At 42.2% G+C, this 23,076-nt stretch overlaps 2 protein-coding genes across 2 annotated transcripts; one reads left to right on the forward strand and one right to left on the reverse strand.

The window, feature by feature from the left end:
- On the forward strand, nucleotides 1-5,750 carry tpgs2 (tubulin polyglutamylase complex subunit 2). Its single transcript, NM_001146537.1, has 7 exons — nucleotides 1-135; nucleotides 322-401; nucleotides 3,300-3,387; nucleotides 3,497-3,634; nucleotides 3,864-3,977; nucleotides 4,196-4,359; nucleotides 5,122-5,750. Exons 1-7 carry the CDS (start codon nucleotides 60-62, stop codon nucleotides 5,338-5,340), a joined length of 879 nt encoding a protein of 292 aa, NP_001140009.1. The 5' UTR covers nucleotides 1-59; the 3' UTR covers nucleotides 5,341-5,750.
- aqp7 (aquaporin 7) lies at nucleotides 4,600-22,021 on the reverse strand. The gene is made up of 6 exons (XM_014132023.3): nucleotides 21,619-22,021; nucleotides 15,962-16,088; nucleotides 15,652-15,789; nucleotides 15,287-15,405; nucleotides 8,780-8,997; nucleotides 4,600-6,430 (listed from the first exon to the last, which is right to left on the reverse strand). Exons 1-6 carry the CDS (start codon nucleotides 21,742-21,744, stop codon nucleotides 6,235-6,237), a joined length of 924 nt encoding a protein of 307 aa, XP_013987498.1. The 5' UTR covers nucleotides 21,745-22,021; the 3' UTR covers nucleotides 4,600-6,234.
- Nucleotides 22,022-23,076: the final 1,055 nt, after the last annotated feature.

The following is a 23,076-nucleotide window of genomic DNA, read 5'->3' on the forward strand; positions in this document are numbered from 1 at the left end:
AAATGAACTGTTAAATGGATTATATTAATAGTTCTCTGCTGTGATTTCTAATTATTGAAATGGAGGAGACAAAGGAAGGTTTAACATGTAAAGGGGTCGCTGAAAGGCTGACACTCGGCATTACCAGAGTACTTGGTAAGCATTCATTTTCGCTGGCTTGCTAGCGTTTGATTTAGCAAGCCTGTTGTTGTTGCTGCTAGGCTAGCTTGCTCGCTAGAAGCCTGTTTGGGACGTCCTGTTTGGATTTTTTTCTTCTTCATTGCATTACAGTTGTGGCTAACATTAATTGTCATTCTTCTGTATAATATGTTGGTGTCACAGAGAGTATGCCCGGGGTGATGGACGTGCGTTTTATGGAGAGGGAGCCTGCAGAGAAGCGATGCCTGCTGTCATGGGAACAGGTAAAAACACAGGCTGGCTGCATCTCAATACTAAAATGGCTCCCTCTCTCCATCACGTCAGTGAAGGAAAGGAGGGAGAGAGGTTCTTATCCCGGTTTGGGAGGGAATTCTGTGTAAATCCATTTGAATTAAATCATTTTTTATAGCATCACTTTTTGACAGCAACAGAACTTTCCATACATATTTGCCCATGGAAGAAGTGGTCAGAAAGTGACTTAATGGACCCAGCCCAAAGGCCGGCAGATGACGATATAGAGTAGTCATTTTACATTTAAATGCATTGTACTAGTTAGCATTTGCCAATCTACCTCTGACGAATGCCTTCATACTGGATATAGGCATATAAAGGTATCCACAATTTCATCTGACTCTGGGGAAGTAAATAAATTGCCTCATTGCCAAAATCCCTTTAACTTTATGTAATGGTGAGAATGTGGAAAATATGCATACTTTCCTCATGGAACACCATTTTCCACCACCATGTTATAGTGGCTAAATGCTAATCCCGGATGTTGTCTATCATTTTCAGGCAATCAAGTTGCAGTAGCGGGCCTGCCATCTTTTGAACATACTCTAGCTTGGAGTGAGATTTCGATTGTGAATGTCATTGGCTCCACCCCAAGTCCGTGTTCTGACCAAATCAATTAAACAGATAATACAATCCCCTGAACACAAGATTACATAGTTCAAATCTGCCCCTACACCCAACCCAAATGATCTTTCAATGTATCCCCCCCTAGAATCAGTTACACAGTTGGGTTCACAATCTGTTTGGGCAAAGATATTGTTCATAATTAGACAAATCAGGTCACCCTACCAAAATGAGATGCTAATAAGGCTGACCTAAAAGAGGCAGAACTCATGGTCTGATAGTTTCAACCTGATTGGCTAAATGTGATACACAACATCCGGGATTAGCATTTAGCCACTATAGCATAGTGGTGGAAAATGCTGTTTAAAAAGGAAAGTACGCATTTTCGGCCTTCTCGCCATTAAATAAAGTTGAGGAGGAAATCGAAGCCTATGCAGCCTGAATGGAGAATGTTATCGGTACGAACCGGTCAACGAGGGATACAAAAAGGACTGCAGTCGGGTCAAGACCCTGGTGAGGACGACGAGCACATATAAGCTTCCCTGAGACTGTTTCTGACAGTTTGTGCAGAAATTCTTCGGTTGTGCAAACCCACAGTTTCATCAGATGTCCGGGTGGCTGGTCTCAGACGATCCCGCAGGTGAAGAAGCCGGATGTGTAGGTCCTGGGCTTGCATGGTTACACGTGGTCTGCGGTTGTGTGGCCGAATGGACGTACTGCCAAATTCTCTAAAACAATGTTGGAGGTGGCTTATGGTAAAGAAATGAACATTCAATTCTCTGGCAACAGCTCTGGTGGACATTCCTGCAGTTAGCGTGCTAATTGCACGTTCCCTCAACTTGAGACATCTGTGGTATTGTATTGTGTGACAACTGCACATTTTAGTGGCCTTTTATTGTCCCCAGCACAAGGTGCACCTATGTAATGATCATGCTGTTTAATCAGCTTCTTGATATGCCACACTTGTCAGGTGGATGGATTATCTTGGCAAAGGAGAAATACTCACTAACAGGGATGTAAACAAATTTGTGCTAAAAATGTTAGTGAAATAATATTTTTGTTTATGTGGAACAATTCTGGGATCTTTTATTTCAGCTCATGAAACATGGGACCAACACTACATGTTGCGTATTATATTTTTGTTCAGTATATTTGGTCACCTCTTGAAGAGCATATCAGTCAGAACAACAAAAAAAGTATTATTCCATGCAAATCAATTGCGCAAATGTAGCTCTATCATCGGAGTTATACAGAAAGTAACTGCATGCTTTTCATGATCAGTAAACACCAATTGATTTTGTAATTTCTCAATATTGGTCACTATTAATTGGATATTTGAGTGATATAAAAGTGAACTCTACCTGACAACTATGGGTTGTTTCGATTTAATTTTCCATCCTTTGTGGGCTGTGCCTGTCAAGCAGCAGAAGGGGACATTTGCCGATGCATTGTTAGCCGATAGCTTGCAAAGTAAACATTAGGCTATCGGTAGAAACTTTGTACAGGTGGTTAAACATAGCGGTAAGCACACCTAATGCACTTTTCTCCAACCAACGTAGGCCTACCTAGTGAAGTTATTTAACTTTATCCCCTATTCAACATTGCTTTTAAGAGTGTAGTGTTTAATCACAGTTGCTGCTGACAGACATGAAACGTTGGGCCACGTTTCGTATTATGTTACGAATTTCCAAATGCACTATATGTTATGACTGCCAAACGTATAATATGTTACAAATTCTAGCTAGGTGGCTAACGATAGCTAGCTGGCTAACTTAACCTAGGTTAGGGGTTAGCATTAAGATTAGGAGTTAGGTTAAAGGGTCAGGGGAAGGGTTAGGGTTAGCTAAAAGTGTTAGGGTTAGAGCTAGAAGGGTTAGCTAGCGTGCCAAGTAGATAAAAAGTAAGTTGTTGAAAAGTTGCTAAACTGCCAAAGACCAGACTGAAGCTAAAACATATGCGAATTCTTTTTTTGTTAGCGATTTTTTTTGTAAATTGAAAAGTGTTTTTTCTTAAATTCTAAAATAATTTGACAACGCTGTTTTGTAAGCCCTTAAATTATATAAATCTCAACCATTTATCTTTTACAGTGATGAGACATGGATGTCTCATGATAGGGTTTGCAAAATGGGTCAAATTTGAGCACATTTATCTCTTGATTCAGTTCCAAATAGTCACATTTTGATCACTTCTACAATGGGCAAATATGTATGGAAAGTTTTGTTCAAATCAAAAGGGGTGCTGTGAAAAAGTGATTGAATTTAAATGGATTTACCCTTCTGTGTTATCATTGTTTGTGCGGTTTACAGAAAAATACCTGTGTTCTGCCCGAGGACCTCCGAGACTTTTATCTCACAACGGATGGTTTCACCCTTACCTGGAGTGCCAAACTCGAGAGTAGGTAACCCTGACAGTGACACATTCAGCTCCAAACATCCATAGAAGAACAGACAACTGAACACCACCTGTTCTTCTCTCTGTGACACTCTTTCCTATATTGTACCAGATGAATCTGTGCCTTTAGGATGCATGGTGCTCAACGGTGTGGCCAACCTGCGTCCTCTTTGCCAGTCATCATCAGTGTTCTCCCTCCCCAACGCACCCTCACTGGCTGACCTGGACTGGGACGAAGAACAAGTTGAAGGTGACACCACCTCATTCAGCTACTTAGTGGATTCTTCAGTTTCAGCCTCCAATGTTATTGTATACTGAATCTTCTACCGATAGGGTTCCTTGTTGAAATGTTGGACATATTGTAGAATACGGGGCATTGAAGCAAATGTTCTGTAAATTGCTACGTCATGTATAGATAGGCCTATCTAGTTAACATAGTAGGACACACACAGGCAATTCACACATTCTGTTTCCCTCAGAGTCAGAGCGTGGGCCGGCGGAGCCCCATTTTGATTCCAGGAGCCGTATCTTTGAGCTGGACCCCTGCAGTGGGAATGGCAAAGTCTGCCTGGTCTACAAAGACTGCACAAAAGGTACTTTCCCATTTACCCATGTGATATGCCACATGCACTGTGTGTGTAAAATATCATGGAAGAATAAGAGAGGAAGACAACTTCCGTTTGCGATATTTTACACCACACTTTTTAAAAGTTAAAAAGCTAAATGGATTTTGACTGGTTAATATTCATGGGAATGTGCCCATAATTATTTCATCCCCCTTGCTCTCTGTCCCATGGCTGTTTGGTTCCAGGTGTGGTGGCCCAGAAGTGTGAGGTGTGGTTCCTGGATCGCTCTCTGTACTGGCACTACCTAACGCCCAGCTTCACCGCCTACTACCGCCTGATGATCACCAACTTAGGCCTGCCAGAGTGGCAGAACGCCTTCACCCCCTACGGCCCCAGCCCTCAGGCCAAGGTATACACTGTCACCCCCTAGAAGGAGCGAGGCTGGGGATATGGGATTTTGTTGGAATTGGGACAAAATATAAGAGAATACATTGGGTGTCTAAGAGCACTTGAAAATGGTGACCATTGTTCTTATGTATTGCATGTAGATATCATTGTAGATGTGTTACAATTACATGTATTATAGGCCTACTACCATGTATGTAAGTAAAAAACTAAATCAGCACAGCCAAAAAGGTGATCCATTACATACAAGGTAAACATCGATTTTATTGTTTCTTTCAATGTACAATATATAGTCATGTCAAACATAACATACCCCAGTTAGGCTATGTGTCATCACTTTCCGGCCACATCAGCTAAAACAAATAAGTCAGGGCCTAGAACGAAAGTGTGTTGACTGAGGTATGTTGTACGTTGACCCCCAAGCTCTGACCCTATGGAGGGTCATTAAGTGCATTTGTTTCATTGTCCTGTCGGCCTTACATACCTTGACTAGTTCTCACAAAAAAATGAGTATTTTAGTCATTTAAGTGTATCCTAAAATGAGTTATACTGTAGTAAGCAACTTAGAAATGTGTAGCTATACTTTTTGATTAGACAACTTAACAATAAGGTTTGTTATGTTTAAAACATGTCCTTCTCATGAAAGATATTTCTCTCAGCACGCAAACCTAAGTAAGTACAGCTTAACAGTAGGAAATAATGCCATGGGTTTTTGTTTGGTTAGTTAGTTTACCCATTGTGCTTGTGTCATCTCTCTCCCCAACAGCAGTGGGCGTCTCTCTACCAGCCCTTGAGTTTCCACTGTGAGCCCAGTATGGCCGACCACGCCGGAGAGCCGCCTGTCAACAAGCTGGACCCCAGCAAAGCCTTCCGGGGCAAAGCAAAGCTGCCTGCCCCAAAGAAGAAACAGTCGGCCCAGGGAGGGGTGGGGGGCACTGCCAAGGGGCAAGGGAGCTCGGGGAGGCATAGTGGGGGCAGGCGATAAGGAAACTTCCCCCACCCCCAAAAAATACATATTCAATGGGCTATGGCAGTGTTTCCCCTGCATTTGTTTCTTGAGTGGGGTGAAAAGGGCACAGAAGCAACATATCTGGCTGCTACTATTCAGAATATTGAAGCTAACGTTCTATGTGGTAGCTAATGGGGCTACAGCGCTTGGCTTCTCGAGTAAGTAATGGCAGGGAAACGGTAGCTTATGTATTATACCACTATAAATGCTTCTTCTCCTGAATGTGTGTGTGCGCACGTGTCTGTCTATGCCTGACATGTTTTTTCTAGCAATGCTGCTATTCCCTGTGAAGCCTTGTAGGCCATCCTGTTGATCCTATTTATTTCCCTTTTGTGTCTATGGCTGTATGTATTTCCTATTAAAGGCAGATGAGAATCGTTTCGGTTAAACCTGTGTTATTGTCGATGGCCATTTAACTGAGTCCAGATTTCCTCCAGTGTCCTCAGATGTGCTGCACTGTGCTTTGAAACGGATACGAGTAATGAGCACCAGTTACATTCTTGACCAAGTCTCTCGCATTTTGCCATCAGTTTCAAGGCTCCATAATTCTATTGGTTGAGGGGTAAGCTGATTCTAGACCTGTACCTACAGGCAACTTCTATATGCAGCTTTGACTTCTGTAACAGGTGGTCTCATTTATTCTTAGCCTGGGAGCAAAACTGAATTCATGCTCTGTTTCACAGTTGTTTCACTTTCACAATTCATTCTGGACTGCCTGTCACTTGGACTTGGACCGTCGAGAAAGTAACCAGTCCAATCAGTGTCCTCTCAAAACAACATCCCCAATTGTTTGCTGATGTTTCTGTTCCATTGGATCCTCCTCCAGTTACTTTGGGTGCAGCAAGTGTGCGCGCACATAGCTGGGGTGCCTCACACACACACCTCTGGGCTGAGGTTTTTCTGCATATCCAGAGGTGAAGCCTCCTCTGCCTCGTCCACTATCTCCCTCCTGTGTTCACAGGGGGAGGGGTGGTGCAGTTCCACAAACACCTTGTAGATGGAAGCCCCTGTGACTCCTCCTACCATGGGGGCAAGTACAGGTACCCACCACCAGCCGTTACCTGCCCTGCACAACAGAGCGTGAGACAGTGTGGAGATTGGTTACAGTGGTCAAAGTCAGTCAAAAACAAACAAAAATAGCTTCGGGGAGTTTTGTCCTATTTAATTATATGCTGTATTATTTGGCTGCCCTTGATCAGGTTTCAATCTATTGTCATTTCAAGCAGGCGCTCCCGTAACAGGCCTATCAGAATTCCTGATTGACAAGTTTAACCGGATTATCACAGTGGGCTTGTTTGACATTTCAGCTGACATTGGTGACCGTAGACTGACTGATCTACAAATTATCTTCATCATAAATAAAACATTTTTATTTGTATTTCAGTCAGTCACAATTTACCCAAAATGTGTCACGTCAGTTGCAATGTCGAACAATCCCAAAATCATTTAAACCATATGAGAGGGACTTCTTTTTTGTTGCTACCAAAATTGGAACATAACTGGCCAGTGAGATCCAATTAGATGCCATAAGAGGGTGAGATCAAATCAGATGCCACAACAAACGGGCACAGCTCTTTTCCTGTTATGGTAGGAACAAGAGGACAGAACAGTACAAAGAAACATCAAAAAGAAGTGACTGGCTAGGACAGAGGAAATAATGCAGATTGGCATGGGAAACCAGACTGTCCACTCATACCTCTACTGCCCTGTAATTGACCACTGAACATTCTGCCATCAACACCTGGCTGAACTCTGAAGGCAAAACGTGTGAATGTTGCTAATCCAAAACACCAAGGCAATCTTAGTCCTGCCAGTTTGTTGATATACAGTACCTTATGAAAGTATTCTCACACCCCTGCTTTTTCCACATTTTGTGTTACAAAGTGGGATTAAAATTGATTTAATTGTCATTTTTTTTTGTCAACTGTCTACAGAAAATACTCTGTCAAATTGGAAGAAAAACTCTAACATTGGTTAAAAAAAAGTATGATAAATTAAACATATCTTGATTAGATAGCATTCAACCTATAAATGTTACAATCACCTTTGGCTGTGAGTCTTTCTGGGAAAGTCTTTAAGAGCTTTGTACACCTGGATTGTACAATATTTGCCTATAATTATTTTCAAACTTCTTCAAGCTTTGTCAAATTGGTTGTTGATCATTGCTAGAGAATCATTTTCAGGTCTTGCCATAGATGTTCAAGTAGATTTAAGTCCAAACTGTAACTCTGCCCCTCACTATCTTCTTGGTAAGCAACTCCAGGGTAGATTTGGCCTTGTGTTTTAGGTTATTGTCTTGCTGATAGGTGAATTAATCTCCTAGTGTCAGGTGGAAAGCAGACTGAACCAGGTTTTCCTCTAGGATTTTGCCTGTGCTTACAGTAGCTCCATTCCGTTTATTTTGTATCCTGATAAACCCAGTCTTTAACGATTACAATAACATAACCCATAACATGATGCAGCCACCACTATGCTTGAAAATATGGTACTCAGTAATGTGTTGTATTGGATTTGTACCAAACATAACACTTTGTATTCCGGACAAAAAGGTGAATTGCTTTGCCTATTTATTTATTAATATTATTATAGAATTATATATTTTGTCCATTTTTTTTTTGTATTACTTTAGTGCCTTTATGCAAACAGGATGCTAGTTTTGGAATATTTTATTCTGTACAGGCTTCCTTTTCATGCTGTCAATTAGGTTAGTATTGTGGTATAACTACAATGTTGTTGTTTCATCCTCAATTCTCTTATCACAGCCATTAAACTCTGTAACAGTTTAAAGTCACCATTGGCCTCATGGTGAAACCCCTGAGCGGTTTCCTTCCTCTCCGGCAACTGAGTTAGGAAGGACACCTGTATCTTTCTAGTGACTGGGTGTATTGATACACTTTGGATGGTGTAATTAATAACTCACCATGCTCAAAGGGATATTCAATGCGTGCTTTCTTTTACGCATCTACCAATAGGTGCCCTTCTTTGCGAGCCATTGGAAAACCTCCTTGGTCTTTGTGGTTGAATATATGTTTGAAATTCAGTGCTCGACTGAGGGACCTTACAATTATCTGTATGTGTGGGGTAAAGACATGAGGCAGTCATTCAAAAATGATGTTAAACACTATTATTGCACACAGAGTGAGTCCATGCAATGTATTAATGTTTGGGACTTGTTAAGCACATCTTTACTCCTGAACTTATTTAGGTGTGAATACTTTCTGAAGATACTGTAAGATAAAAAGCCCTTGCAAGACTAGCAGGCAATGTTGGGTTCAATTCACTTTTCAATCCACTCAGTTCTGAAAATGGCCAATTCACTTTTGAATTCACAAATTGAATATCAATTAACTAATTCACTGAACAAAAACTGAAATCTGAATGACCACCACCAAGTCTTACTCCCCTCCAGTCTTACCGGAACACCTCTGGCCCCCAGCCTGCTATAGCGGTGAAGATTCGAGGTCCCAGGTCACGGCTAGGATTGATAGCGTATCCGCTGTTGCTCCCCAGAGAGACTCCTATGAGCAGTACCAACAGGCCCACAGCGATGGGCTCACCCCCCGATGGAGCAGGCTGGTTCCTTTGGTCAGACAGGGCCATCAGGCACAGCAACAACATGGCCGTGCCGATCACCTGGAACACACACAGCGAAAAAGCGGACATTAGGTTGATATGTCTAGTGTCTGTGAGAGAGTAAAACAACCATGATTGACACTATGGAATCAAATCAGACTTAGGAAATGTATGCCTTTTTTAAGCATTCTGATTTAAGCACTTCTCAGTAGTTGAGATTCAGACTTAACATATGCATGAGCATAACATGGTTTGCGGGTGTGGCTCTCTTGCACACGCTGAATACATTTAATTCAATCCAACAAAAATCACACCTACTGGGTCGGCCAATTTGATCAGAGTTTTTCTTCAATATGTTTTTCTGTTCATCTTAAGCAATCCCTCTAAATAATCTGTACCTTTTTAATTTGATTGGCACAACATTAGAATGCAGCCTATGAAAAATGCATTCAGAATGAATATCAATGAAAGATAGCCATCAAAACATGCATATTTATCTCTGTTCAGAACCCTTGTGTAGATTTCAAAACACTGATATTTCACAATATGTATGTTTAGGGAAGTATTCATGAACCCTAGGCTACTTAATGGAAAAATTTGGAGAGCCTTTACGCACAAAAAAAACAAAACTGTTTTGATTAATAGTGAACATATGATTATAATAGGGAGAATAGTGTACAATAGTATACCCTGGCTCATTGCCCACACTGACCATGGAATTTAAGGTTACTTAATGCAGGGGTTCTCAAAGTGGGGTATGCGGACGAGGTAGGCTACTGCAGGGGGTCCGTGACCAGATCTTAAAATAAAAGTAATAACTGTTTAATTTTTCAAATGAATATTACTAAAAACAACAGATTAAACAAATTTCGTCCAAAGGATCAGTAGATCACATAGCCATCTGGAAAAAAAGTTAAATTCCTCAAAGTGAGCATAAAAGGCATTTAGCTCGTCTGGGAGTTTGCATCGCTGGACAACTCATGGCTGGGTTTACTTTTGTAATCCGTTATCGTCTGCAAGCCCTGCCACATACGACGAGAGACGGCGCCGGTATAATAGGATTCCACCTCCTCCTATATTGTCCTTTTGCATTGTTGATGTCTTGTCGGAGTTCGTAGTGGGATTTCTTGATTGCTTCCATGTCCGTGTCCTGTTCCTTGTAAGCGATAGCTCTAGCCTTTAGCCCAGTGTGGATATTGCCTGTAATCCATGGTTTTCCCAGTCTGTACTAGCAAAACAGTCTTGTAACCTCGCGTCTGCTTCATCTGACCACTTCCGTATTGAGTGCATCACTGGTACTTCCTGTTTGAGCTTTTGCTTGTAAACAGGAAGCAAGAGAATTGAGGCATGGTCAGATTTGCCGCATGTGGTACAAGGGAGGGCCTTGTATGCGTTTCTGTGGGTAAAATAAAGGTGGTCTAGAGTTTTGTTGGCAGAAGTGAGGTAGGACAGTTTTAAGTCTCCACGAGTTAAAATCTCCCCCCACCAGAAACGCTGCCTCTGGGTGAGCGATCTCTTGTATGTTTATGGCCCCATACAGTTTGTTGAATGCCAGAGTGGTGTTGGCTTAGGGCGGGATGTAGGGTACGATCCTGCCGCTGCATGGAGAATCCACTGAGTACTACATGCATAGCGTCATCATCCGGCCACGTTTCAGTACTCAACGTCACACTCAATGTCAACAAAACAAAAGAGATGATCATGGACTTCAGGAAACAGTGGAGGGAGCAGCCCCCTATCCACATCGATGGGACAGTAGTGGAGAAGGTGGAAAGTTTTAAGTTCCTCGCCGTAGACATCACGGACAAACTGAAATGGTCCACCCACACAGACAGCTTGGTGAAGAAGGTGCAACAGCGCCTCTTCAACCTCAGGAGGCTGAAGAAATTTGGCTTGTCACCAAAAACACTCACAAACCTTTACAGATGCACAATCGAGAGCATCCTGTCGGGCTGTATCACCGCCTGGTTCGGCAACTGCTCAGCCCACAACCGTAAGGCTCTCCAGAGGGTAGAGAGGTCTGCACAACGCATCACCGGGGGCGAACTACCTGCCTTCCAGGACACCTACACCACCCGATGTCACAGGAAGGCCAAAAAGATCATCAAGGACAACAACCACCCGAGCCACTGCGTGTTCACCCCGCTATCATCCAGAAGACGAGGTCAGTACAGGTCCATCAAAGCTGGGACCGAGAGACTAAAAAACAGCTTCTATCTCAAGGCCATCAGACTATAAAACAGCCATCACTAACATTGAGTGGCTGCTGCCAACGTACTGACTCAAATCTATAGCCACTTTAAAAACAAAAAATTGTATGTAATAAATGTATCACTAGTCTTCATTAAACAATGCCACTTTATATAATGTTTACATAACCTACATTACTCATTTCATATGTATATACTGTACCATCTACTGCATCTTGCCTATGCCGTTCGGCCATCGCTCATCCATATATTTATATGTACTGTACATATTCTTATTCATTCCTTCACACTTGTGTGTAAAAGGTAGTTGTTGTGAAATTGTTAGATTACTTGTTAGATATTACTGCATGGTCGGAACTAGAAGCACAAGCATTTCGCTACACTCGCATTAACATCTGCTAACCATGTGTATGTGACCAATAAAATGTTATTTCATTTGCAAAAAGCTTTAGCGCAACAGTAGTACCTTTATTGAATAGGCAGTGAATGAACCCGGAACAGGGCAGTGTTCATGGCAACTGAAACCTTGTTTTCCGGCCTCTGACAGATCAAACAAGGGTGTCGAGTGGACAGCTACAGTATGAAGGGCACTTGGGGGGAAAGTGGGCTGTCTCCATCTTCCCTGTCTCTCGACACAAAACAATGTGTTGCAAGGAGGAAAGCATTCTGACAAAATAGACATGCCCCTCTTGCGATTTGCGTCGGGTGAAAGGTCTTTAGCCCGAGAGGGGGAAGGGCCAGACACCATATGAGCTGTGCTCTGCTCCCCTTTGCCACTGTGGAAAGACCCCTAGGACTGTCTCCCCCTCAGGGGAATTGTTGGGGTGTGACCTCAAAGCAGCTGCTGCGTAGGAACGTCTGCCCCAGTTTCGTCTGCCTCTAGTCTGAACAGTTACTAGTGGGTTAGCAGTCTGCTGGGCCTGGTGCCCCTGGCGAAGGAGTACTGGCCTCTTCCTGCTGAGTAGGCACGCTGGCTCATGGCTGTGGACGTTGGACCGGGGTGGGACCCGGGTTGGCGGGGCAAGCAGAAGTTGGAAGCTTCTCCTGCACTGTACAGTTCCAGTCATTAGGGCCAAACAGTTCCTTTGGCTCAATAGGAGCATCCAGGAAGTCTGCCGTCTCCTTCTCCGTGAGGCTGGACAGGTTCAGCCACAGGGCTCTATCCCCCACCACTGCAAGGCGAATGACACGCCCACAGCCTTGGATAGCACCCCTGGAGGCACGGAGGTTGAGGTCTGAGACGACACAGATCTCTTCCCAGAGCAATGGGTTGTACTCGTTCTTGTTCAGGAGATTGCCCTTCTCTTCCAATAGCTCACCCTGATATGCCATCAGTAGAGTGGGGACGTTCAGTGTCCTAATCTTGAGCTTGGCTGCAGCCCGTTTACACACATCCATGAGCCCGTACCCCAGGGTAGGAGAGGGGACATCTCTGCCCTGTGTGGGCCTGGGAGCCAGGGGGTCCTCCTCCACCTCTTCTTCTCCATCACGGAGGAGATGAAGGACGTCGTCTTCATCCTCATCTATGATCAAGTCATCTTCCCCTAATTCTAGGTCGTCAAACCGTATATCAGGGGGGAGACTGTCCATAACCTCAGCCCTGTCAACCTCAGTACTGTACAGGACTGGGGAGGGGTTGTTGAGTTGCCTCTTCACCCAAAATGCTTGCAATACACGCAGGACTCAGGATTAGCGAGCCTTGTCTGGGCATGCTCCAGTCCTAGAGAGTCGATATATAGGGTGTGGGTATCCCTGCACCACATGGGCATGGGTGTAGGTCAGCAGGTTTGCTGGTCTGGTCCTGTGTAGGGGTAGAATTAGCCAAAGTTCCGGTATGGACACCCAGGCTGTGTGTGTGCTGGTCGACGCTGTAGCTGTGTAGCTAGTAGTCCTGTCGTTGGCTAGCTAGAGTTCACCTCGTGGGTTAGTAACCTAGCTAAAGCCAGCACGCTGTTAGCTGAAGAGAATGTGTGTTCTTCGTTAGCTATAAAAAAAAAAAAATTTCTCTTTCCACCTAGGTAGGAATAAGCAAAGCGAAACAGGTAGTTTGGTTACAGCTAGCCGTGTGGCGCTAGCTGAACCAGAGACTGAGAGTAGTTTTCCCTGTGAGGTCAATCCTCTCGACGATAAGCTGCTGTACTACGCTCGGCGATGGATTCTTTGACGGTCCACCTGTGGACAGGTTAGCAGCAAAGCAGAGGTCCAAGTCGAGGAGAGTAGAGGATATTACTGAGGAGAGTAGAGGATATTACTGAGGAGAGTAGAGGAGAGTAGAGGATATTACTGAGGAGAGTAGAGGAGAGTGGAGGATATTACTGAGGAGAGTAGAGGAGAGTAGAGGATATTACTGAGGAGAGTAGAGGAGATTGGAGGATATTACTGAGGAGAGTAGAGGAGAGTGGAGGATATTACTGAGGAGAGTAGAGGAGAGTAGAGGATATTACTGAGGAGAGTAGAGGAGATTGGAGGATATTACTGAGGAGAGTAGAGGAGAGTGGAGGATATTACTGAGGAGAGTAGAGGAGAGTGGAGGATATTACTGAGGAGAGTAGAGGAGATTACTGAGGAGAGTAGAGGAGAGTAGAGGATATTACTGAGGAGAGTAGAGGAGAGTAGAGGATATTACTGAGGAGAGTAGAGGAGAGTGGAGGATATTACTGAGGAGAGTAGAGGAGATTGGAGGATATTACTGAGGAGAGTAGAGGAGAGTGGAGGATATTACTCAGGAGAGTAGAGGAGATTTGAGGATATTACTGAGGAGAGTAGAGGAGAGTGGAGGATATTACTGAGGAGAGTAGAGGATCTTAATATAATCCGTGAGGAAGATGAAAGAAGTGAAGATGGGAGCAGACTATGGCCCCTTATATAGTGAGAGACCAAACAAGTAATTGTAATAGAACTGTGTGATGACACGGCCAAGTATTGTGCCATGCATTAGGTTCAAACTATTAAGACTTGGTTTGTCACTCCATAAGGATTTAATTAGCCTACATCTTTAAAAAAAAGGACATTTTTAAACATGATCAACTATTACTAGAGATCCTCAGCAACAACCACACGGACGTGACAGCGTTTACAGAGGAAGCATATGAAGGTAAACAAAACAATGCAATTCAATTGAGGGATGTAATGTTATGAAATGAAGGAAACTAACATTAAATTGGCAGTTAAATATGTGTGGTTATTACTGACATTTGGTAACATGATTGAAATAGTAGGAACCAGAGAAGGTTGAGGCATATAATTCAAACATTCGAAAGTGTCCAAAGGTTAAATTTTGCGTCACTATCATTGTGCATCGTCATCACATGCTCCAGGCTGCAGTAGCCTACCCATTTGGCTTGCATCTCCAAGTTTCATAACTGCAAGTTAAAATACCATACAATTAAAATGATGCATAAGGTCACAGCATGTTGTACTTCACTGTGGGAAAAGGGCAGAAATTCTTGTCATACTTTAGGTTTGCTTCCATGACTGGTTTCACATTCTCCAGCATCCGAAGGAAAAATCATGTTTTTTTTTTAGCCCTCTTCTCCAAACAGATTGCTCATTTACCTAGCTCTTATCAATAGCTCTTATTAATTTTTAAATACAGTGCATGAAGAAAGGTGTTATTTCTATCTGAAAAAAAATTAAGTATGAGTTTCCACTTGGAACGAACAGGTTCGCTCGACCTTATTCATGGTTTCCTCATGCGCAAAAGTGGTGGAATTATGAGCGAATTAAGTCAAGATCAGAATACAGATATCTGTAGACACACCTCTACCACACCTCAATTTCTGTGATCTCCACCCCAAACGTATAGCTGGCTGGCACATACATTTCCCCTCGCTTAAGTTCAAGGTCAGACTACGCATTGAGAGAAAAGTGCATAAAAAGGAAATGAAGTTCCATTTACGTGCACAAAACTCTGGTCTGAATTCCCCCCGATGTGCTTAATACCTGGACTACACACAATTAACACACATACACACACACACAATTGGTGAGAAAAGGGAGCGATAGCTTGAGTTGTCCTCCGTCACTGGGAGATGAACGTCCACAGTAAAATATAGATCAGGGTAAACTGGCTTGACAAACCAATTCAACAGGTGTCTTTATGGTGTAAAATGGGGTTGAATTTCCCGTTTCATGCTTACCTGGTCTAAGAATCCAGCATGAAGTGAGAGGTAGGTTGCTGGGTAGGTAGCAAAGATCCCAGCTGTAGCCTTAGGGCCAGACACAGTCAGATTCCCTCCACAGTAGTGGTATATGGCGTCTGGAAATAGAGTGACAAAGCAAGTTTCACATCATTGCACAGTACCTCATAACCATATTCAACCAACACACTACTACTATCTGTAGGATTTCAAGTGTTAAGGTTGGGAAATGTACATTAATATTGAAACAAACATTTCCGGCCCTCATAGCGACGTTTAATGCACACAAGCGCTTCCTTGTACTGGCTGTATGATTTCCCAAAGTGAACTGGTCATTGTCTTCTATGTTGTCATTATGTTTTTACCATAGTAAAGGGAATATATGGTCCCAGCAGCCAAGAAGGAGCCTATCAGCTGACTGAGGATGTAGACGGGAAGCATCCTCCAACCCAAACGACCAAAGAGACACATGGAGAATGATACTGCTGCGTTCATATGGGCCCCTAGGAGGTAGAGGAAGAGAGAGAGAGAGAGAGAGAGAGAGAGAGAGAGAGGAGAGAGAGAGAGAGAGAGGTATTTTCATTTTGCACTTAAATGTGCTCTATAAGAGGCACCATACATGAAAACAATTTAAGCCATTACCCATGACAAAAGAAGTGGTGTTGTGTTATGTACCTGAGACCCTCCCGCCAATATGCACCCCCATAGCCACACCCAGGCCGAAGCCCAGGTTGACACTAAGGTACTCTCCGAACGCACCCCGTCCAGTCACGACCTGTGCCACAGAGCCCAAGCCAAACACCTTGAATATAAACACAACATAAACACAACCCGTCAAAAACAGATGTCCACACAGGCAGTGGGAGAATTGATTACAATAATTTATTACAGCTGAATATATCCAAGCTGGTTTGTGGGTCTACATAATGTATTCCTTCTGGTGCATTTGGATTCACTAACTCAATTAAACAAAGGATTACTGTTAAAGTAAAAACATGTCACTTCATAAAACGTCCAACAAGCTTTGTCACAAGTTTCAATTCCCTCCTTAGGAAATGTGAATGAGAACTAGATTTGGGTCTTGGATGCGTCTTTGATGTGAGTGTCTCTTGCAGATGATTTTATGGAGTTGGTTTTAGTTAACCAGCTAGATAGATTCCCAATCTCCCAACCTCATAACTAGCTACCAAATCATTTCAGGCTACCAATCAACTTAGAGTAGCTTGTCTAACTACGGTATCTTAGCTGGCATGCTGCTGGCAAAGTTGCTAGACTTTAGGAAAGTGTACAATTACTTAATGTACTCAATAAGACTCCCATTCCTTCCAACCTTTTATCCAGATTTTTAGGGGGATGCAGACAGGTATGCAAAAAAATATTTGGTTTAAATTTAATCTGGCACCTTATGATATTATCATGACATCTGTGTGTTAATTATTATGCCATGATATGTGCCTGTATTTATGTGTGCTTTGGTCCCATGTACTGTGTTGTAATTTGGATGTGACATTTTAGGCATGTTATTGCAGTATATTTAGATGTGTGATTTACAAGTCAGAATGACACCATCATTAAAATGACAATTGAACAGGTACATTTATTTTTTACAGGGGAGAGGAGGTGAATGAGCCAATTGTAAACTGGGGATGATTTGGTGACTGTATGAGGGCCAGATTGGGAATTTAGCCAGGACACCAGGGATAACTCTTACTATAAATGCTATGGGATCTTTAGTGACCACAGAGAGTTAGGACACCCATTTAATGTCCCATCCGAAAAACAGCACCCTACAAAGGGCAATGTCCCCAATCACTGCCCTGGGGCATTTGGGATAATATTTCTAGAGCAGAGGAAAGGGTGCCTCCTACTGGCCCTTTAACACCACTTCCAGCAGCATCTGGTCTCCCATTCAGGGACTGACCAGGACCAACTCTGCTTAGCTTCAGAACAACCCAGCAGTGGGATGCAGGGTGGTATGCTGCTGGAAAAGAGGTATCCTTGGATAACCTATGGAGAAAAATATAAATGTGTTTTTTACATAGAATTAGGCAGAATGATTATGGCTCTAGATTCCTGGAAAAACCTGCAAAAAAACCTGCAAAATTCTCCAACATCCGACCTCCATCCTCACGTACTTTGTTTGTACTTTCACTCTGCCAAAACAGCACACAGTTACAGTACTCACCCTTCTAAATAACTTGAAATGGTCTAACTAGGTCTTGTGTCTGGAAGTAACCTAGACTAGCTAGCAAGCTAGCTAACTTCTTTCGCCAATCAGCTTCAGCCAGCCGGTGTGCGACCATGGTAAAGTGGGTTTGACTTTGGATAGCCTAGTGGTGCTAGTTAGGGACCGTCAATAAATTATACAATGTAAATGTGACAATATTTTAATGTTGCTCATCTTTGAGCTGTATTTGTATCTGAATTTCTACAAATAATAGTTGTTTGAGGTTTTTAAGTCACTGAAATGTGGAGCTATTTACATTTAAAATGACTGTCCCATGTGCATTGTGTAATTTACTGATGGTCCCTAACTAGCCCTCATAGGGATATCGAATGTCAAACCAAATTGGCCATGGGCATTACGATGGGGTTGGGTGCAGCTGCGCTCCGAATTTATGATTATTTGGGTGCTGCCAGCTGTGGGTGTGTGTGTGGGATTGAAATAAACCCAACCCAAGGAAAACTGTTATGGTACCCTTCATTCTGTGACATACTCATCCCCCCCCCCCCCCCCCCCCAATTATCTCACAAATCTCCGTTTTGGATGAGACTGACTTTATGACCAAAATTATCCTATTTACACTTTGTTGTCAATGTTGACACTAGAACAAAAAAAATCGGAATAATAGCAATGCTCTATAGGCCGTTTTCTACTAGAGAAGTTGTTTATTGCCTTCAGTTGCTCTTTAAGACATTTAAGGTAACTATCATGTCTTATCCTTGAAACCTGTCAACTCATTTTGAGTGATGTACTTAAAACCTGTTGGGGCTAGGGGGCAGTATTGTCAATTTAGGAACAAATATGTGCCCATATTAAACTGCCTCCTACTCAAACTCAGAACGTAGGATATGCATATTATTAGTAGATTTGGATACAAAACACTCTGAAGTTTCTAAAACCGTTTGAATGGTGTCTGTGAGTATAACAGAACTCATATGGCAGTCAAAACCCTGAGAGAAATCCTAACAGGAAGTGTAAATCTGATGTGTGGAATCACTTTCAAGCCTTTGCCTATGAAACACACTGTAAATTAGGATTCATGTAGCACTTCCTACGGCTTCCACTAGATGTCAACAGTCTTTACAAAGTGGTTTGAGTCTTCTCCTGTAAAAACTGACCGAACGAGAGGCCTGGAAAGTTTGTCATAGGGGGAAGTCCATTTCTACTATGATGCGTGTGCCCGTGGGTACTCTCTCATTCCAAAACGTTTTGTAAGACAATGCAATCGTCCGCCTTGAATATTATTGAAGTTCTGATTGAAAAAGGCCCTAAAGATTTATGCTATACAATGTTTGACATGTTTGAACGAACGTAAATAATATTTTTTTGCACTTTCGTGACGACAAGTCCCGCGTGCTTCGTACATTTTGAGTAGCCTTCGGAACGCGCTAACAAGAAGGAGCTATATGGACATAAATTATGAACTTTTTTGAACAAAACCACCATTGTTGTGGACCTGGGATTCCTGGAAGTGCCTTCTGATGAAGATAATCAAAGGTAAGTGAATATTTACAATAGTATATTTGATTTTAGATGGTTCCAAGATGGCGCTAACCTGTATCGCCTAGCCTATTTTTCTGAGCATAGTACCTCGTTTATTGCAAAGTGTGATTTCCCAGTAAAGTTATTTTGAAATCTGGCAATGCGGTTGCATTCACGAGATATTAATCTATAATTCTTTGAATGACAATATTATATTTTACCAATGTTTTCGAATAGTAATTTTGTAAATTGTATCGCAGATTCACCGGCAGTTTTGGAGGCTAAATATTTTCTGAACATCACCGCCATTGTAAAATGCTGTTTTTGGATATAAATATGAACTTGATAGAACAAAAAAATGCATGTATTGTCTAACATAATGTCCTAGGAGTGTCATCTGATGAAGATTGTCAAAGGTTAGTGCATAATTTTAGCTGATTTTCTGCTTTTGGTGACGCCTGTCTTCGCATTGAAAATAGCTGTGTGTAATGTTTTGTCAATGTACTGTCCTAACATAATCTAACTTTATGCTTTTGCCGTAAAGCCTCTTTGAAATCGGACAACGTGGTTGGATTAAGGAGATGTTTATCTTTCAAATGGTGTAAAATAGTTGATTGTTTGAGAAATTGAAATTATTAGATTTTTGCTATCTTGTCAAGCAATCCCGTTACTGGGATGAGAACGGGAAGGGGTCCCATAGAGGTTAATTAGTTATAAGAATATAATCAGCTTAGGCCTTAGGGGGATGTGATTATTCTATTAATATTGTATCGTATGTAGGTTACTAAGGTGATGACCTACTTCCAACCCACACGTATGCCCCAAGGTGACTCTTTTGGATCAACCCCCCAAAAATACTTTAACTGGTTACTAGTAAATTCGTTTTTGAAACCAAATATATGATTCAATGTCAACTGTTTAATTTGATTATTACCAAACCTATATTTCAAGTTGCAAACTATTTATTTGAGCACTCATAAACCTAATAAATAACTAATATAAACGAATATTTCATGTAAATACAACACATTTTTTCATCTTGTTCCAAGTTCACTTTTTTATTTGGAATGACCTATAACATTTTCAACAATTGGGTTACAAGCAATTAAATAATTCCCTGTAAATCAAGATGTTAATGTTGGTTCAATAACTTGAAATAATGTTTCCAAACATATTCTTTACTCAAGCCTTTCACATTTAGTAGCCACAATATCATAACCAAGCATTGCCTACTGTAACATAAAAATCATATCAGGCTCTTTGGTATTAAATGTAATTATGCCAGTATCATTTCAGTTACTATCAGTGAAAAATGATTACAATAGACTAGATTAACTGGAATGACATTCACTCTCACGGGTGTGCATAAAGAACCAACTGAATGCAACAACCCCAATAAGCCACGCCTCCAACTCTTCTGATAGGCTGCTGCCGCTACATTTCCCCCAATGCTATTTAATGCGCAAGCGCATGAGGTGTTGAAAGCATTTTAGAACCTTTCATTCAATTAAAGAATTCACATTGATCTGTCGAATTTGTCATTTAATTTCAGACAAATTTCAAAGAATAGGTTGAAAGAACCAAAGCGTCATTTTCAATCATTCCAATCAGTAAAAGCATTTAAGATTAACAACAGCGTCGTCCCACTTTTTAGTGTAAGTAAGTCACAAAGGAAAGGGAAAGCTCCTTATACAATTACTGTATAGTAGTGAAGACAATATCACACTACTACCACGTGTGTGTCTTCTGTCTGTGTCCTAAGCTCTAAGAATAGGATTCGTTGTCAGGCATGTGACAAACAGGCAGCAGACCCCGGCTATGAGACTATTGACTGCTTTCGCAAGGGACCCAATACCACATGTCTGGGACTGTGTGTGTGTGTGTGTGTGTGTGTGTGTGTGTGTGTGTGTGTGTGTGTGTGTGTGTGTGTGTGTGTGTGTGCGTGTGCGTGCGTGAGAGAGAGAGCATGCATGCGGCCAACTGGCCGCCGTGTTATCACAGGGTCAAGCGCATGACAGTGACAACTTATGCCACATGATAAGCATCTACATGGGGAGCGTATTGCAACATGCAATTTGCATGAATATTTCTAAGCAGAATCACAGTTGAGTGGAAATCTATCAATGAATATAGACACAATTAGTAATACTAGTAGTAATAAACTAGTGATACTAAATACCTTTAAATACAACATTTTATTTATTCATTTATAATCCTTGTCTTTCTGGAAATATGCAACAACCAAAACATATTGCATGCAAATGTAAAATGCAAATAAGCAAGGGAGTAAGGGTGAGACCAGAATGACGTGTGGATGCGGACACCAAATTAGAACAGATACATTTCGCTCTGTGCGTGTGTGAAGTGTGTGACGTAAAACGCCTCCTCTTTTCTAATTGGCTAAATGGATGGTTACGTATCCGTCGGCCCATCAAAAGTTCATCTCATCTGAACTTTTTGTCCGTGAAAATACGTTGACGGTCAACGTACGACTCCCATTGAGAAAGCATTGGAAATCACAGATACAGATCAAATCAACGGGCCAGTCTGGCCTTGCCCTTAAGAAGTGAAAGGTTGATGGTGTCCTCTAACCCTTTCTCTCTCTCTTTCTCTCTCTTTCTCTTACCATCATGACATAGGTGCTGAGGGTTTCTGCGAGTCCCACTCGAACATGTTCATTTATCACCCAGATCTTGGACAGTTTTCTACTTCTTCCATGTTCTTGAACGCTCCCCTGCTCCATCGCATGCATTGAGTCTTTTTTTCTTCTTCTGTCTGTCTTGTATGCCCGCTGCTTGTTTTTCTCTTCTTTCCACAGAGTCACACTCAAGTTTACAGTCCTTTGTAGGTTGTCAAGATATCCGGAAGAATTTGGGCTACAACCCTCAAAATCGCAATTGACACACAGCCTTGTTTGTATCTCTTTCTCTTTCTCTTCCCACTTCCCTTTCTCTCGCTTCCTTTTGGCTTGTATTTTATGGCCTCCTCTCCTCTCCCACTTTCCTGCTCTCACACACCCTCTTTCCTCCACGCACAGACACACACACACACAGTCACACACATACCCTACAATGGGCCTATGTCTGGAAGGGGTGTATGCTTAAGGGGGAGGGGTAGAAAAACAATGTGGCTTGTCATAGAGAAATCTTCCAAATCAAATGTGCTGAATACAACAGCTGTAGATTTAACCGTAATACTGTATGATTACTTAGGAGCACTATCCCAACCATGCAGAGTAAAAAAATATATATTTAAAAGAGGAACGAAAATACACAACAATTAAGCTAAATACAAGGAGTAACAGTACCAGATCAATGAGGTAGATATGTACTTGAAGGCATGGTATAGATAATAACTAGAGATAATAACATCACCTTCCAGGACCTCTATAACTGACAGACAACTACGAAAAGCTCAAAACAAGTTTATTCACCCAAAGGGTCAGACAGCTGAGCAGACAAAGACATATTCATACAAGCGCTGGTATTTAACCCTTCCTCCTATGCTGAGTCTCCTCCTTACACATCTGAACAGCCAATACACCTCTGTTGCTGGACAGAACTTTAGTGATATCTGTTCTTCCTCACTTCATCTGACCTGACCTCGGCCCAAATTTATCACTCCTCCCCAACTCACGGCTGTCCTGTTGACTTGTACCAGACTGTGGCCCTTCTCCTTTCCGTAGGCTCCCTGATATCTAACAATACAATTTTCTGACAGAATGTAAACATTCTACATTCCCCACTCTCCCTCAGTAACATGAATAAGGATAGTTCATATTTTCAAGTTTAGAAGTCAGAACCCATCAGTATTGATTTGTGACATGACCAGCCTTGAAAAGCTCTTCATGATTACAGATGTGAGTGCTATGGGACGATAGTCATTTAAAAGCAGGTTACATTGGAGCTCTTGGGAACAGGGACAATGGTGGTCAGCTTGAAACGTGTTGAGATTATAGACTTGGACATGGAGAGATTTAAAATGTCCGTTAGGACACTTGCCAGCTAGTCTGCGCATGCTCTGATAACGCACCCTGCTATTCCGTCGGGCCCAGGGCTAACCTGTTTAAAAGTTACTCATATCA

This window comes from Salmo salar, chromosome 12, assembly GCF_965601325.2.
Source record: "Salmo salar chromosome 12, fSalSal1, whole genome shotgun sequence".
In the NCBI taxonomy this organism is placed as follows: Eukaryota; Metazoa; Chordata; class Actinopteri; order Salmoniformes; family Salmonidae; genus Salmo; species Salmo salar.